Source organism: Pongo pygmaeus, chromosome 1, assembly GCF_028885625.2.
Source record: "Pongo pygmaeus isolate AG05252 chromosome 1, NHGRI_mPonPyg2-v2.0_pri, whole genome shotgun sequence".
In the NCBI taxonomy this organism is placed as follows: Eukaryota; Metazoa; Chordata; class Mammalia; order Primates; family Hominidae; genus Pongo; species Pongo pygmaeus.
In genome coordinates, this window is record NC_072373.2 from 48,621,329 (window position 1) to 48,635,330 (window position 14,002).

Sequence of the window (14,002 nt, forward strand, 5' to 3'; positions counted from 1 at the left end):
GTATAAACATTTTAAATAAACAGGATATGAAAAGTTCTAAAGCTCTTGACAAAGATTGACAATTGCTTTCTAAAGGAATCTACTCCCACCAGCCACATATGCGGGAATGCTCGTTTAACCAGTTCCTCGATGAATCTGAGCCTCATCTTCCCCAGTGGGAGATGGGAGCTCACTGATCCTCTTTCATTTTTGTCTGAATTGAAGGGAAAATTTCCAAAGGACACATGGTAGATCGATTCTGTGGTCTACTCAAAGGGTGGAAACTGTCTCCGCATTGCAGAGTTCCACAGCAGGAGGGGAATGCTGAGTTTCAATAGCTACTGCAGGAGGGGAGACGAAAACCCACCAGGGCACGGAGAAGCCTTCTTTCTTCCTGTCTGTTTTCAGGGAACTCAACTAGTCAGTAAGTCAGAAGCAGCAACTTGGCAGGGGTGGAAGTGGGGGCTCAGTCCCAATAGCCTAGAAAAGTTCCTCTTCTGTACTCTGAGATCTTGTCACACACAAACCCAGATGACAGTCAGCTTCCCTGCCCTGAAAATTCTGGGGTCTCAGCCCCATGAAAAAATAATTTCTTGCCTTGGAGAGCAATAGTGAGGATAGGAAGGGCCAAGACTTAACTGAACTCTCAAACACCGAAGTGCCTGAAATGTGTCCTGCTGGCAGAGGTGACCTCACAGGCTGCAAGGCTTGCCTCTCTTGGAGTATATGGGAGGAACATGCAGAGATGCACTTTTTGGCAGGCTGACCTAGGAGAGCCGTTGTTCAATCCAGCAGCTCCAAATGCTGAAGAGAATACAGGGGTATTTGATGGCGGGATGGGATGGATAGCCTGCGACTGAATGCCAGGCTTCAGACCCAACCTAGCACTGAGGTGCTGATTTGCGTGCACACCCACCCGTTCCCCCAAAGCTTGCAACAAGACTGGCCTGTGGGGATCTGGCTAGGATGTGCACTGACTGAAATGTCTTTAGGCCAAATCCTCTTAAATCAAAAGTATAAACAGTGAATTTCCAAACCCTACAGAAACCTCAAAGGAGAAATGACAGAGTCAGAAAATGGCTAATCCCCAAAGTTTGTACTGGAAGGTCCGAAAAAAGATAGGAAAAAAAAAGCGGGGGGGGGCCTGGTATATATTTGAAAATCCAAAACGACACATCTTCTCTTGGAAGTGACACTCGGCTGGCAGATGCCCTTATATAAACATATTTTCTTTCGGTAATTTTCAAAATGTGAAATGTCCTTAAAAATAAGAATAAATGATTTGCTTCCTCCTGTGAGATTACTGCACCTGCAGAGTGCAGCCAGCTCTCATGCTCCCAGACACCACCCCAAATCCTCATCATCCTGAGATCAACCTCAACTACTGTGTTGAGTTTTGTCTCACCCAGTGTACGACCCGCCTCCTGATATGCATTTCACTCCCACTGCTCAAGCAAAGACGGTTGTCAAGACAGGGCTAGCAAGAGTGTTTATTGAGAAAGATGAATTCACAGAGAAGATTTTGAGGTTCCTGGCTGAGTGATGGAGACCTCAAAAAACGCCTGGTGAGCGATTTCAGGACCTTCTGTCCAGAGGGAAAGACCAGAACAACTTCCAGGTGAGTCCTGCCGCTTCACGAGGAGAAGTGTCACCAGATTCAACACCAGGCTTTTGTGAGTGAGAAGGGCAGGGGGTCTGACTTGGAGAAGGTATTTCTCTGAAAGCAAAGGCTATTGTGGGAGACGGGAGAAAGCACAGCCAGAAATCAGAATGGCATTTTGGGGGTCTGGGTTAGATATTCTGGGGGGTTCTCTTCCCGATGGGACAGAGAAGGAAACCCACTTCCCTTCTGTCTACTTGGTGAATCTGCGTGTCTCCGAGTTGCTGTCTGCTCCATCTCATAGCACCTATCTTGGACCGGACAAAATTAGCTCAGGTACCCTGCAGGCTGAGAGGGAACAGCTAGTCACAGGAGCCTGGTTTAGGAGAGTTTAATTGCTCTGAGGTTCCGGGGAAGCTGATGGAGGAGACCCTGGGAGTCGAGGCAGCGCGCGAGGAAATGCGATGCCGGCCGGAGCAGCTTGCTGCCGCCAGAACACGCGCGTCTGGGGAGCTCAGTCCCCTCCGGGACCTCTCGCCTCCTCTCGGTGCTCCGCTGCCGCCCACCTCCAGCGGCCCGGGGCAGCTACCAGGAGGCCGAGGCAGTGTTCGCGGCCTGGGCCCGGCAACGGAACACGGAACTGTCGTCCCTGGAGAGCGAAGAGGCCGAGCTGATCCTTCGCGCCAGGCGGCCGGTGCGCCTGCAGGCCCCGTCCAGCGCCCGGGCTCGGAATGAGCGGTCCAGCAGGAGGTAGATGAGCGGGTTGGCGCAGCTGTTGACGAAGGCCAGGCAGGTGGCAATGGTGAGGCCCCAGCGCAATGCCAGCAGCAGGGGGCACGGCAGCGGCAGCGCCCCCAGACGCGCCAGGTGGAAGACGGCCCGCAGGGCGCTGAAGGGCAGCCAGGAGCCCACAAACGTGCTCTCGATGGCGAAGATGATGCGCAGCGAGTTCCTCCGGGCCCGACCCACGTGCGGCGGCCGGCGCAGGCGGCGCGAGATGCGGCAGTAGCAGAAGAGGGTGACGACCAGGGGCAGCACGAAGGTCAGCAGCAGCAGCAGCAAGCTGAGGCCCTGGAAGGCGTGGGAGGGCTCCTCGCCGCACTGGCTGTCCTGGCCCCCAGGCAGGGGCTGCAACCCCCGGTAGACCAGGGAGGGCAGGCCGGCCAGCAGCGCCACGGCCCAGACGCCGCAGCACGAGGCCAGCGCGCAGCGCGGGGTGCGCAGGGGCCTGGCCTCGAGCAGCTTCACCACGGCCAGGTAGCGGTCCACGCTCATGCCCGCCAGCAGCAGCGCGCCCGCGCAGCGCGTGCCCGCCAGCGCGAAGCTGCTGAGCTTGCAGAGGCCCTCGCCGAACGGCCAGCGGCCGCCTAGCGCCGCCGCCGCGGCCCACAGCGGCAGCGTGAGCACGAAGCCCAGGTCAGCTGCCGCCAGGTGCAGCACGAAGGTGTCCACCAGCCGCCGCGGGCCGCGCCGCCCGGCCAGGAGCCACACCACGAAGGCGTTGCCCAGCAGGCCCACGGAGAAGGCCGCCAGGTAGAGCGCGGGGATGTAGACGTAGCCGTAGGGCAGGTCCCCGGCCGGACACAGCTCCAGCTCCTCCAGGCCGTCCAACCCCGAGTAGTCCCAGGGCGCGGACCCCGGGCTGGGGCTCCAGGGCTCTGTGGGGGCCATGCCTGGCTATGAGGCCTGCGCGGGGTGCAGCCCTGGACGCAGGCGGCAGCAGCTCTGAGCAGGAGGGGATTTGCTCTTCACGCCCGTGCCCTGCACCTCCCTTCCTGCCACCCTAGCCCGAGGCAAATGGGTGGGCAGGAAAGAGGGGAGGGAGGAGGGGATGAGGTGGGAGGGGCAGGCTCCTGTGAGAAAGATGGTGGCCTCCGATTTGGGGCTGACCCGAGGGGTAAGGGCAGGGACAGGCAAAAGGGGCTTCACATCTAAGTCTTGGGAGGAAAAGTCCTCAGGGCTGGGAGACCTGCCCGGCCTCCCAGTAGGAGCGTGGCCCATTCCTCTCTTAGTTGCTCAGTTTCTTTGTTCGTGAAATCGGGATACTTGCCCCACTGTCTCAGGGTCGTGTTGCAAGAGGTGGTGGGTGCCCGAGAGCCCTAATCTCTTCTCAGCCTCCACCTCACCCCTTCCCACCTGCACCCACCAGCTGCTGTTTTCTCTGTTTTAGAGGTGAGAAGACAGCCCCGGGATTTTATGAGTATGGGGCCTAAGGCACGCCCCACCCCAAATCCACCTCTTCCCTAGGAAAGAGTCCACTGCCGGGACACAGCAGATCTGGGTGGGTGGGGGAGCCCGCCCTGGGCACTTAAGCAGTTGTTAGCGTCCTGAGATGTGGGGCTCATGTCTTCACCCTATGAGTGGCTTCTCTGACCCAATCGGGTCCTCATGAAGCCACGCGAAAGGGTTTTAAGGCAGCGAGGAAGGGGTGTAGTCAGATCATCCTGCTGGAAAGGGGTGAAACCTGGGATTCACATCTGCCTCTTCCCTGTCTTCTCCTATCCTAAAAAACCTATCAAGCCAGACACAGATGTAAGCTCAGTTCAAAAGATGACACCTAATGAAACACCAGATTAGTTGTCCTAAATTATGAGTCAGGAGCTTGGAGGCAGCAAGATCCCTTGTGAACTGAGAAACTGAGAGTAAGGGGAGGATTCATAAAGACGAGGGAGAATGAAGTCTGACCCTGAGGGAGCAGTGGGACCTAAGGAGGAGAGGATGGGTGAGGGAAAGCTTGCTCTTTCTCCTGAAGGAGGCATGCAGCCACTTACATCTGAATTCTTCTTAGCAGATATCCCTTCCACAAGATATTGTGGTGGAACTGATGATGTAACAGTGCCCTCTGAGTCTGACCCCAGTGTTCCCAGGAATGAGTGGCTGATGTGCTGGGCAACCTGGTGTGGAAAATTTGAGGTGGATTATCAATTTTGTTCGATTCAGACTTGTTAACAATGAACTCCTCCATGAAGCGGGCACTGTTCCAGGCACTGCAAGAGATGCCATTCTTGGCCTTCGCAGTTTGTTGCATAGGCAGGAGAGATGGTTACATAAGCAGAAACTTATGTAACCTTATGCAGGGGCCAAATTGTAGTAAATGTTAAAAACCAAGCCCTCTTAGGGTTTAGTGGAGGGGGAGTGATTATTTTTGATGGGAGGGCTGAATCAGAAAAGGCCTTCTAGGAGATGACACTTGAGATCAGTCCCAGGAAGGAGCTGAAAGTCAAATAAGAGCAGCAGAAAAGAGAAGAAAGGGTCAGACTCGGAGGAGGGAGTAAAGGGAACAAGTATACCAAAATGAGTAGGAATGTGAGCTTTTCAGGGGACAAGCAGTCTGCCAGAGCCCAGGGTAGGAAGGCGGGGGCAGGAGATGAAGCAGGAAAGGATCATGAAGGGATTTGGATTTCAATCTGTAGGTCATGGGGAGCCAGGAGGCATCAATCTGTGTTTTGAAAAGATCGCTGGCAGAACTATGGAGAAGGGAGAGTCTCAAGCCAGGGAGACCCCATAGTAGGTTGTTAATTATTTGTGTCTGAAATAGATCATGAGCAGTGGGGACAGAAATGGGAGGATATATTCAAGAGATAATTGTAACATCATAGGTCTCACAAAGAGGAGTCAAAGGTAAGCCTGGGGTTTCTCTGCTTAGCGACTATATGGACGCTGTCCCCTTAACTGCCAAGAACACAGAGAGGCGCGTGTGTGTATATGTTCAGTTTGATGTTGGTTTGAAGTGGCGTCATGAAATAATTTATCATCTAAACCAGGATGTTTCTGAGAGTGAAAGGGGCACTATCAGAATTAACCTGGGCCGTAAACCAGGACTATTTTGGGCAAACTGGGACATAAGGTCACCCTCGCTCAGGTTCCCTCTGGCACACGGAGATCCCTAGGAAGGATTTGGAAAATGGTCTTAGAGGCTGGGTGCGGTGGCTCACATCTAATCCCAGCACTTTGGGAGGCCAAGGTGGGCAGATCACTTCAGGTCAGGAGCTCGAGACCAGCCTGGCCAACATGGTGAAACCCCGTCTCTACTAAAAATACAAAAATTAGCCGGGCACGGTGGCACACGCAAGTCCCAGCTACTCAGGAGGCTGAGGTGGGAGAATCGCTTGAACCCAGGAGGCAAAGGTTGCAGTGAGCTGAGATCAAGCCACTGCACTCCAGCCTGGGTGAAAGAGAGAGACTCCATCTCAAGAAGAAAATGGTCCTAGAGCTCACAGAAGGTTGGGTATGCAGTGTTTAGGCTGCTCCTGTCAAGAATTTCTCCCACACCAATTACAAGATGGGCAGAGAAGAGAAGAGGCTAGGGAATGAATGGTCTGGACCTTCCCTTCACTGGCATTTCAGCCTCCGGGCTTGGTTTTCCCCTGAAGACCCACCCCAGAGCCGCTTTTCTAATGTCTGAGCATGTGGTTGCTGGTGAGCGGTGCCCACATCCGGGGTGGAGTAGGGGGCTGCAGCCTCCTCCCCTAGAAGGCTAGCAGGGGCAGTGCTTGCCTGCCAGAGCCCAGAGACCATCAGAGACAGACCCAGTGTTGCTGGACTTCACCCCCTCGGGCACACCTCAGTCTGGGGGCTCAGAGAGTGTGAGTGATCCTGAAAGCTAGAGATGAACAGCAGAGAAGCTACCAGGTGAAAACAAAGAATGGGGCAAGCAGACCAAGAGGGGAATATAGGAAGGGGGTTGAGGGGAAGTAGAAGTAGGTTGTTTATTTTAAAAATCACAGAGCTACTTGCTTCCTGGGCCATCATCTCATACCCAAGGGAAGTCTGTGGCCCAGAGCATATGCTGAATTTTCTCTGCTGAGGCCTGGGTGCTGTCCGTGGGCCTTACTGAACTTGTCTGGATGGGAAGAAGCAGCAAAGGTCAGAGTCAGGGACACTGCCTTAGGCCTGGTCTCCCGGGGTGCCCAGCCCGGTTTCAGTGACCAAGGCCAACTTCACAAGACCGCTCTTTCACCCTTCAGGAGGACTCCCCACAGGATTACACACAAGTCACCTAATAGAAACACTCACCCTTACAGGCTGGGAATCCCGGCCATGCTCTCTAACAGGTGTGGACAAAGCAGAAGCAGTCTTCCCTCTTCCTCCATCCCACCCCTGGGAGCCTTCTCTGACCTCCATCCCTAATAGGACTTCCTCTCTCTGCACTGCTGGAGCCAGGGCAACTGTTACGTGGCTCTGTCTTGCCTTGCCCATGGGATTATGAACTTCTCAGGGCGAGGGGGAGCTTCTTTCTACTCATCAGGGTGATTAGCACAAGCCTGAAAACAGAGGAGATACTTTAAATAAATATCCAATGCTTCGGGCTAAATTGTTTTCGAGAGTAGGTTTATTTCTGCCCCTTTACAGGTTATATTTAAGTTCTTATAATTTATTTTTTCCAATTTTAATTTTTCTGTACAAAGAATCTTAACATTTTAAGTAAATTGTATTTGCCTTTTTATTTTTAATCATAAAAGCCATCTAATCACATTACAGAATAAAGAAGAAGTAGTCATCTTGGACCTGCTACCGCTACACAACCAAACTTAGCCAGTGAAGGACATTTTCAAAAGTATTCATTTATAATCTCATGATTTTTAGATTTTCTATTTTTAAATATTCCATTTCAGATATTCTTCACATTTTTTACACAGGTGTTTCAAAATCATATCTGTAATTAGAGTGTACACAGTATTCTCAATTAATATCATATAAATCCACGAGTCTATGTTGCTTAATTTTCTAAACCCTTAAATATGGATATTTAGGATGTTTCTAGTATTTTTAACTGTTATAGAAATTTGTAATGAATAATTGCACTTATGACTTTTTTCTTTTATACTGTTTTTATAACATAAATGTTCTTGTATTTGTTATAAATACATATAAGTATGTATTTATATACATATAAATATGTATAAATATAACATATTTATATAAATATGTATAAATATAACATTTATTTATATAAATATGTTATAAAACACGTTATAAATACAAATTTTGTAACAAAGGCTATGAAAATTTTTATTGCTTGATACAAATGTTTACAGTAATTAGCAGTTTAGAATGTCACTGGCATTGTATGAGAGTATAAGGTTCAACACAGTCTTCTTAGAGATGTTCATCAGTAACATATATTTTCCATTGTAATAGGCAGTGAGGTAAAATGGTACCTCATTTCAATTTGCACTTGTTTATAAATAAGATGGAAAATCTATTTATTTCCTAAGTGAACCATTCTAATCATGTCCTTCACACATTTATTATAATCTTTGTATTTCTTATTAATTTGTACAAACTATATATGTAGGATGAATCATGATTTATTCCACTTGATTCAAATATTTTTCCAAATTCTTTTCTTAGCTATTATTTATTTTAGTTTTACATTTTCATATAGTCAAATTTGTTGCTATTAGCAATTTCAGAGTTTAGAATGTTACTTTCTCTTTGACAATGTAAGAAGATTCAGTCTGTCATTAAAAAATAATTTTCGTTAATATTTTAAAGTTTGCCTAGTGTGTAATCGATGTTTTCATATTTCTATCCAGCTTTCCTAACATCATTAAATTTAAAATATATATATTTTAAAACCTTGCTCTGTGTTGTGATATAAAATTTATTATATGCATTTCTTTTTTTTTTATTATATGCATTTCTTCTTCTTTTTTTTTTTTTTTTTTTTTACAGACAGGGGCTTGCTCTGTTGCCCAGGCTGCAGTGTAGCCCAGTGCGATCATAGATCACTGCAGCCTCAAATTCTTCAGCTCAGGCAATCCTCCTGCATCAGCCTCCTGAGAAGCTGGGACTACAGGTGCACAGCACCATGCCTGGCTAATGTTATTTTTTACTTTTTGTAGAGATACAGTTTCACTATATTGCCCAGGCTGATCTCAAATTCCTGGCTTCAAGCGATCCTCTCACCTTGGCCTCCCAAAATGCTGGGATTACAAGTGTGAGCCACTGTGCCCGGCCAATATCAATTTCTTATATGTCATTTTGTCTGTTTCTGATCAGTGAACATGCAGATCAGGTTATTAGTGGTCAGAGTCCAGGTTAAATGTCAGCTTTATAACTTGATAGCTGTGTGATCTTGGGCTCCAGTTTCCACATCTTAAAATAGGCATGATAGTATCTACCCGATAGGGGTGTTGTGAAGATCAAATAAGGCACCCTTTGTGGAAGGTGCTGCCCATGCTGGGTTGGAGCTCATGGGCTCACTCCGTTCCCTGGCTGGCAGCATTGTGAAGAATGGCTCTAGTTTCTGGTGGTCCTGCTGCTAGACTCAGCTGCTTGCGCTGCTTCTCCTACCCTCCAGGTCACGGTGCTTTCTTTCCTGGGTGGTAAGTAAATGTTTTGGGGATTGGATTGGGAATCTATAAAGAGAGACTCCCAAGATTTGACTCTTCAAGATTTGACCACCACAGTGTCTGGTGCCTGGTATTATCCTAATGGTGATTTCTACAAGGTGACAGTCTGGATGCTGCAGAGAAACTGCTGACAGGACTGAAGCACAGACAGGTGGCCTTATGCCAAGTCAGTTGCGGTTGACGGAGAGGTTAACAGTAACTTGAGTCCTGAGTGTGAGGAAAATCTTGCAAAGCCACATCTCCTTGTTTTTACAACCTCTCTCGATAAACATTGAACTGGGAATGGGGAGTCCTCTATTTTATTCACTATTACTGACTGGCTACCAAGATGAGGTTTCCCATAGACCGCATAGCCCTGAGGCCGTGTGTGTGTGTGTGTGTGTGTGTGTGTGTGTGTGTGTGTGTGTGTGTGTGTGTGTGTGTGTGTGTGTGTGTGTGTGTGTGTGTGTGTGTGTGTGTGTGTGTGTGTGTGTGTGTGTGTGTGTGTGTGTAGGGTGGCGGGGAGGAACAGGGTATTAGAGGACAGAAGACAGCAATAGCTCTTGCCCCTACCCTGCACCCTCAACACCCTCAACATCTAAGGGAGGGCTGGCACACACCAGATGAGGAGCCCCACCCTGGATGCCAGAGGCCCTGCAGAACGTTTCAGATGTTCATTTACTTCAGAAACTTTCAGGTACTAAATACGGGGTAGCTGGGAAAGGGTACCATCTGAGTTAGACATGAGACTCGGCTTCAGCCCACACTGCTAAGGAGATGACTCAATGTGAAAGCCTTGTGGCCTGCAGCTGTGTGATTGTCCCAGGGCCCCCCATCTACCCCTGACATCATTGATGCCTCTTAGGGGACATGGGGGAGGGAGTCAGGGAAGGGAGGGGAAGCTGGAGGAGAAGAGTGTAGCTTTCAAGGAAAGTGAGACTCCTTTCTTCCACTGCAAGTTTTTGTCGCTCAAACGTTTTTTAAAGGTAAAAAAAAAAAAAAACCATCAGAAACTTAAAAGACAAGCAATAGGGACATCCCCAATATAAAAATGACCCCAGAATTTGTTTGGAAAGAAAGTAACGTTTTCTCTTTGTAGCAATTATTCTGCCCACAGGAGCTTCTAACCTATGATTTGCCATTACTTTTCAGTGATTTCACAGAGTTAGTGTAAATTTCCATGTATTTGCAGCAGGAATTTGGCAGCATTCTCTTGGCATTGGTAGAGGCTCCCTCTACAGTGCTGTGATCCTGCTGCTGATCAGTGAAACCAATTCTTTTTTTTGTTTGAGATGGAGTCCTGCTCTGTCACCCAGGCTAGAGTGCAGTGGTGCAATCTCGGCTCATTGCAGCCTCTGCCTCCTGGGTTCGAGTGATTCTCCTGCATCAGCCTCCTGAATAGCTGGGATTACAGGCGTGCGCCACCATGCACAGCTAGTTTTTGTATTTTTAGTAGAGACAAGGCTTCACCATGCTGGCCAGACTGGTCTTGAACTCCTGACCTCAAGTGATCTGTCCACCTCGGCCTCCCAAAGTGCTGGGATTATAGGCGTTAGCCACCGCGCCCGGGCCAAAACCAATTCTTAATATCACACTTGATTCCAGTTGACTTTGTAAACAGCCTCTTCTTTCTGTGGGGCAAGCACTGTTATTGGGTAATGTAACAGATACAAAGAATGTGACATGGTGCATCCTTACAGGAAGCTTACACATTATTGGAGATTAGCTATAATGTACAAATAACTTTGATATAAGGCAGATTGTGATATCCTGACTTCTATCAAGATTGAAGCAGGTCAGCTTTTCTGAAGAAAAGGTCTGTGTATAGGAGCAGCCTGAAAAACAGGATCAATTCCTTTAGTGGTTCCAAGCACTGAACAGATTACCACCACCTCAACACCCCACCCCCATCCTCCCCACAATTCAAAATAGAAACAATGTTGAACTTTTAAGATAAGTCTAAGAAAGTTAGATTTTGCAAGACACTTTGGAGGGTGAAATCGAATTAGGGAAAGACCACTTGAAGGTTCTTGCAGAGTTAGGTATAATCTTGGTGCCTGGACTTGAAGCTGGTGGCAGCAGGGATGAGGAGCAGTTTCAAAGTAAAAATATTTGATAGGATTTGGTGGCTGTCTGGGCATGAGGCTGTCTTCTGTGTTAGATAAGAGAGGAAGGGATAAGACCTTTCAGTCTTGGTGGCTGGCTTTCGAGAAGGAGAGTTGATTTTATAAGGAAGTTGTAAAATCAGGTTGACTTTTGGTTTTTAAACAGATTGAGTTGAGAATGACTTTGGAACTCCCAGGTGAAAATGTTGAGATGGCAGTTAGATGCATGAGTGGGCCCAGAGGGAGCTTTCAGGGCTGGAGATGTAGATTCTGAATGGAGGTGTCAGTCGAAGCTGATATTGAAGGCCTTCTTGGAAAGAGTGGAAACAGCAGAACATGAATAACTTGAGCCTTGAGACTGGCCCATAATTTGTGAGAAGAGCTGGAGAGAGGTAAAAGGGAACAGTACATCATTGTGTCACGGTGACCAATAGTTCAGATTTTCAAGCTGCACCTGGGTCCTTTGAAATGGCATGAACCAGAGGGAGTCAGAGCAGAAAAGCCAACTGTGGGTTTATATTTTGGGGGCAAAAATATCTATAGTAAGAAATTAAGGGTGACCTAGCAGAAATCAGAACACGTTTTGAATTTGATTTTGAATTTTGGGCCAGGACTGCATAGTCTTCCCTTCATGTATTCATTTGACGAATATTTATTGAATACCGATTGTGTTGAGACTATAAAGAATCCAAGCACAAACTCATTTCCTAATGTATACAAAAATATCTGTACTTAGCCTCTGGCTAAGAAAGAGGATGCAGTTTACAGTTAGCTTTGTTCTCATCATAAATGAGGACCTCAAGGCCCTATCAACAGAACTGATGTCTCTGCAATTCAAAATTCACTATTTATTTATTTATTTAGAGATGGAATCTCGCTCTGTTGCGCAGGCTGGAGTGCAGCAGAGCGATCTCAGCACGCTGCAAGCTCCGCCTCCTGGGTTGACGCCATTCTTCTGCCTCAGCCTCCTGAGTAGCTAGGACTACAGGAGCCCGCCACCACACCCGGCTAAATTTTTGTACTTTTAGTAGAGACGGGGTTTCACCGTGTTAACCAGGATGGTCTCGATCTCCTGACCTCGTGATCTGCCTGCCTCAGCCTCCCAAAGTGCTGGGATTATAGGCGTGAGCCACTGTGCCCGGCAAAATTCACTATTTAAAGAATTAATGTGGTATCCTGTTGGCCGACAAGGTAAGATAGTCTTTTTTTTTTTTCATACAGCAAGTCTTTTCATTTTTATTACTCAAAAAAGCTTCATTTTTTATTTAGCTTTCTGACTCTGTGCTTGTGCCTTCAACACTTTCACAATGATTTTCTGCTCCTTGATAAGGAAAGCACACTTGATCCTGTCACAAACACATTTAGCACACATGGAACCACCATAGGCCCTCCTAACATGTTTCTTTGTTTTGGATAACCTCATAAGAACTTTAGGTCTTACAGCACAAACCCCTCAAAGTCTGCCTGGGCACACGCCACACACAGATTTTGATGCTTTCCCAACCTTCTTGGTATAAAGGTAAATAATTCTATTACTAGGGGTTCAGGACAGTGTATTTTTGTTAGAGGCTGTATTGTAGGAAAGCCTACAACAGTATGTCAAATGCTGGACCATTCTGAGTGCCTGTAGACAAGTTCCCCAGGAAGAGCAGTCTTAAGTTCTTTATAGAGTTAGTTTTAATAAGATAATCTAGTACATGAATTCTCTTGATGGACAAGAGCCTCTTACTGTTGACAAGACAAGGGCACATCTGTCCTTTACTTTCGGTTCCATACCTCTAATACAGCAAACAGTATATCAGTTGTTTGTAAAGGTCTAATGGCATCCACTTCAAGAGTTCCTTGGTGGAAGAGAACTTACCTTTGTGACCTACCTAGCCCTTTTCATCTAATAACTGTTTCCTAGGTAATTCTGATCAACCTATTATCAGAATTTGTTTTCACCACTTTTGCAATTTCTCCATTCTCTCATCCTTATGAATCTAGATATTAAACAGTAGGTGAGCCTAACAGTCTGATTTTAGCTGTTGTTGTGTTGATGATGGTTAAGTCTTGGGCAAGAGAACAAAATCCACTTTAACCCCAAGTTCTGAGTTTTCTACCAATGGTGAATACATTATTAACTAGTACAGCTGTGAGCCTTATTCTTATTCCACAACATGTACAACGCAGTGGGAAACTGTACCATATGGCACAGTAAGGGGATTTGAAACCAGAAGGCTTAGGTGCCAGTTGTAATGCTGTCACTTACTAGCTTTGAGTCCCTGGGACAGCTACTAACCTTTTAAAGCCTCATCTTCCTCATCTGTAGAATGGAGATGTAAATGCTCACCTCCTCCCAGGCAGCAGTAAGTTAAAAGAGAAAGCAAAGCAAAGAATCTTTTAAATTATAAAGCAATTTTTTTTTTTTGAGACTGCGTCTCACTCTGTCACCCAGGTTGAAGTGCAGCAGCGCGACCTCGGGTTGAGAGCCACATTTCCTTTTCTACATAAACACACAAACCCTTAAGTATGAATAATAGGGTCGGCCAGGAATCACAGCAGCTGAATGTAACTGTGAAGTAGAGGTGCTGTAGATGACACATGCCACCTGTGTTGGATGCCTCTAACACCTACTGAAGGCTGAATCACAGGTTCATTCACCTAAAACAACAGGTTGGGGTTAAGAAGAATCAGATGCATTAGTAGCCTAAGGTACCATGGTGGCTTTGCTTAATGTGTCAAAAAAAAAACAACAAAACTTAGTGGGTCTTAAAACATTTCTTAATTTGCTTTTCACCTCTTCGATGGAAAGTAATAATTGCCCCCTATTTTTCTGACATAAATAAGCCACTGTAGATGGAATAAAGTTATCTGATTTTAGCTGTTGTTGTGACACATATCACCACAGTGATTTAAACACATGTACAAAACTAATCTTTGTTGTCTAAGCATGTGGCCTTGAGTTGCTAGAAGACCTACATGCCCACAGGGGCAAAAAG

General features: G+C 47.1%; 1 protein-coding gene and 1 pseudogene across 2 annotated transcripts; both read right to left on the reverse strand.

The window, feature by feature from the left end:
• Positions 1-1,444: 1,444 nt before the first annotated feature.
• On the reverse strand, positions 1,445-4,386 carry GPR25 (G protein-coupled receptor 25). 2 transcript variants are annotated; one of them, XM_054462927.2, is made up of 2 exons: positions 4,351-4,386; positions 1,445-3,304 (listed from the first exon to the last, which is right to left on the reverse strand). In XM_054462927.2, the coding sequence occupies exon 2, from the start codon at positions 3,248-3,250 to the stop codon at positions 2,165-2,167; it is 1,086 nt and encodes a 361-aa protein (XP_054318902.1). In that variant the 5' UTR covers positions 3,251-3,304; positions 4,351-4,386; the 3' UTR covers positions 1,445-2,164. The 2 variants fall into 2 exon arrangements, with proteins under 2 accessions (XP_054318902.1, XP_054318894.1); XM_054462919.1 differs by having other exon boundaries at positions 1,451-3,432; positions 4,351-4,383.
• A 7,779-nt stretch (positions 4,387-12,165) lies between these two features.
• Positions 12,166-12,703, reverse strand: LOC129019737 (large ribosomal subunit protein eL34-like; annotated as a pseudogene).
• Between the last annotated feature and the right edge of the window lie 1,299 nt (positions 12,704-14,002).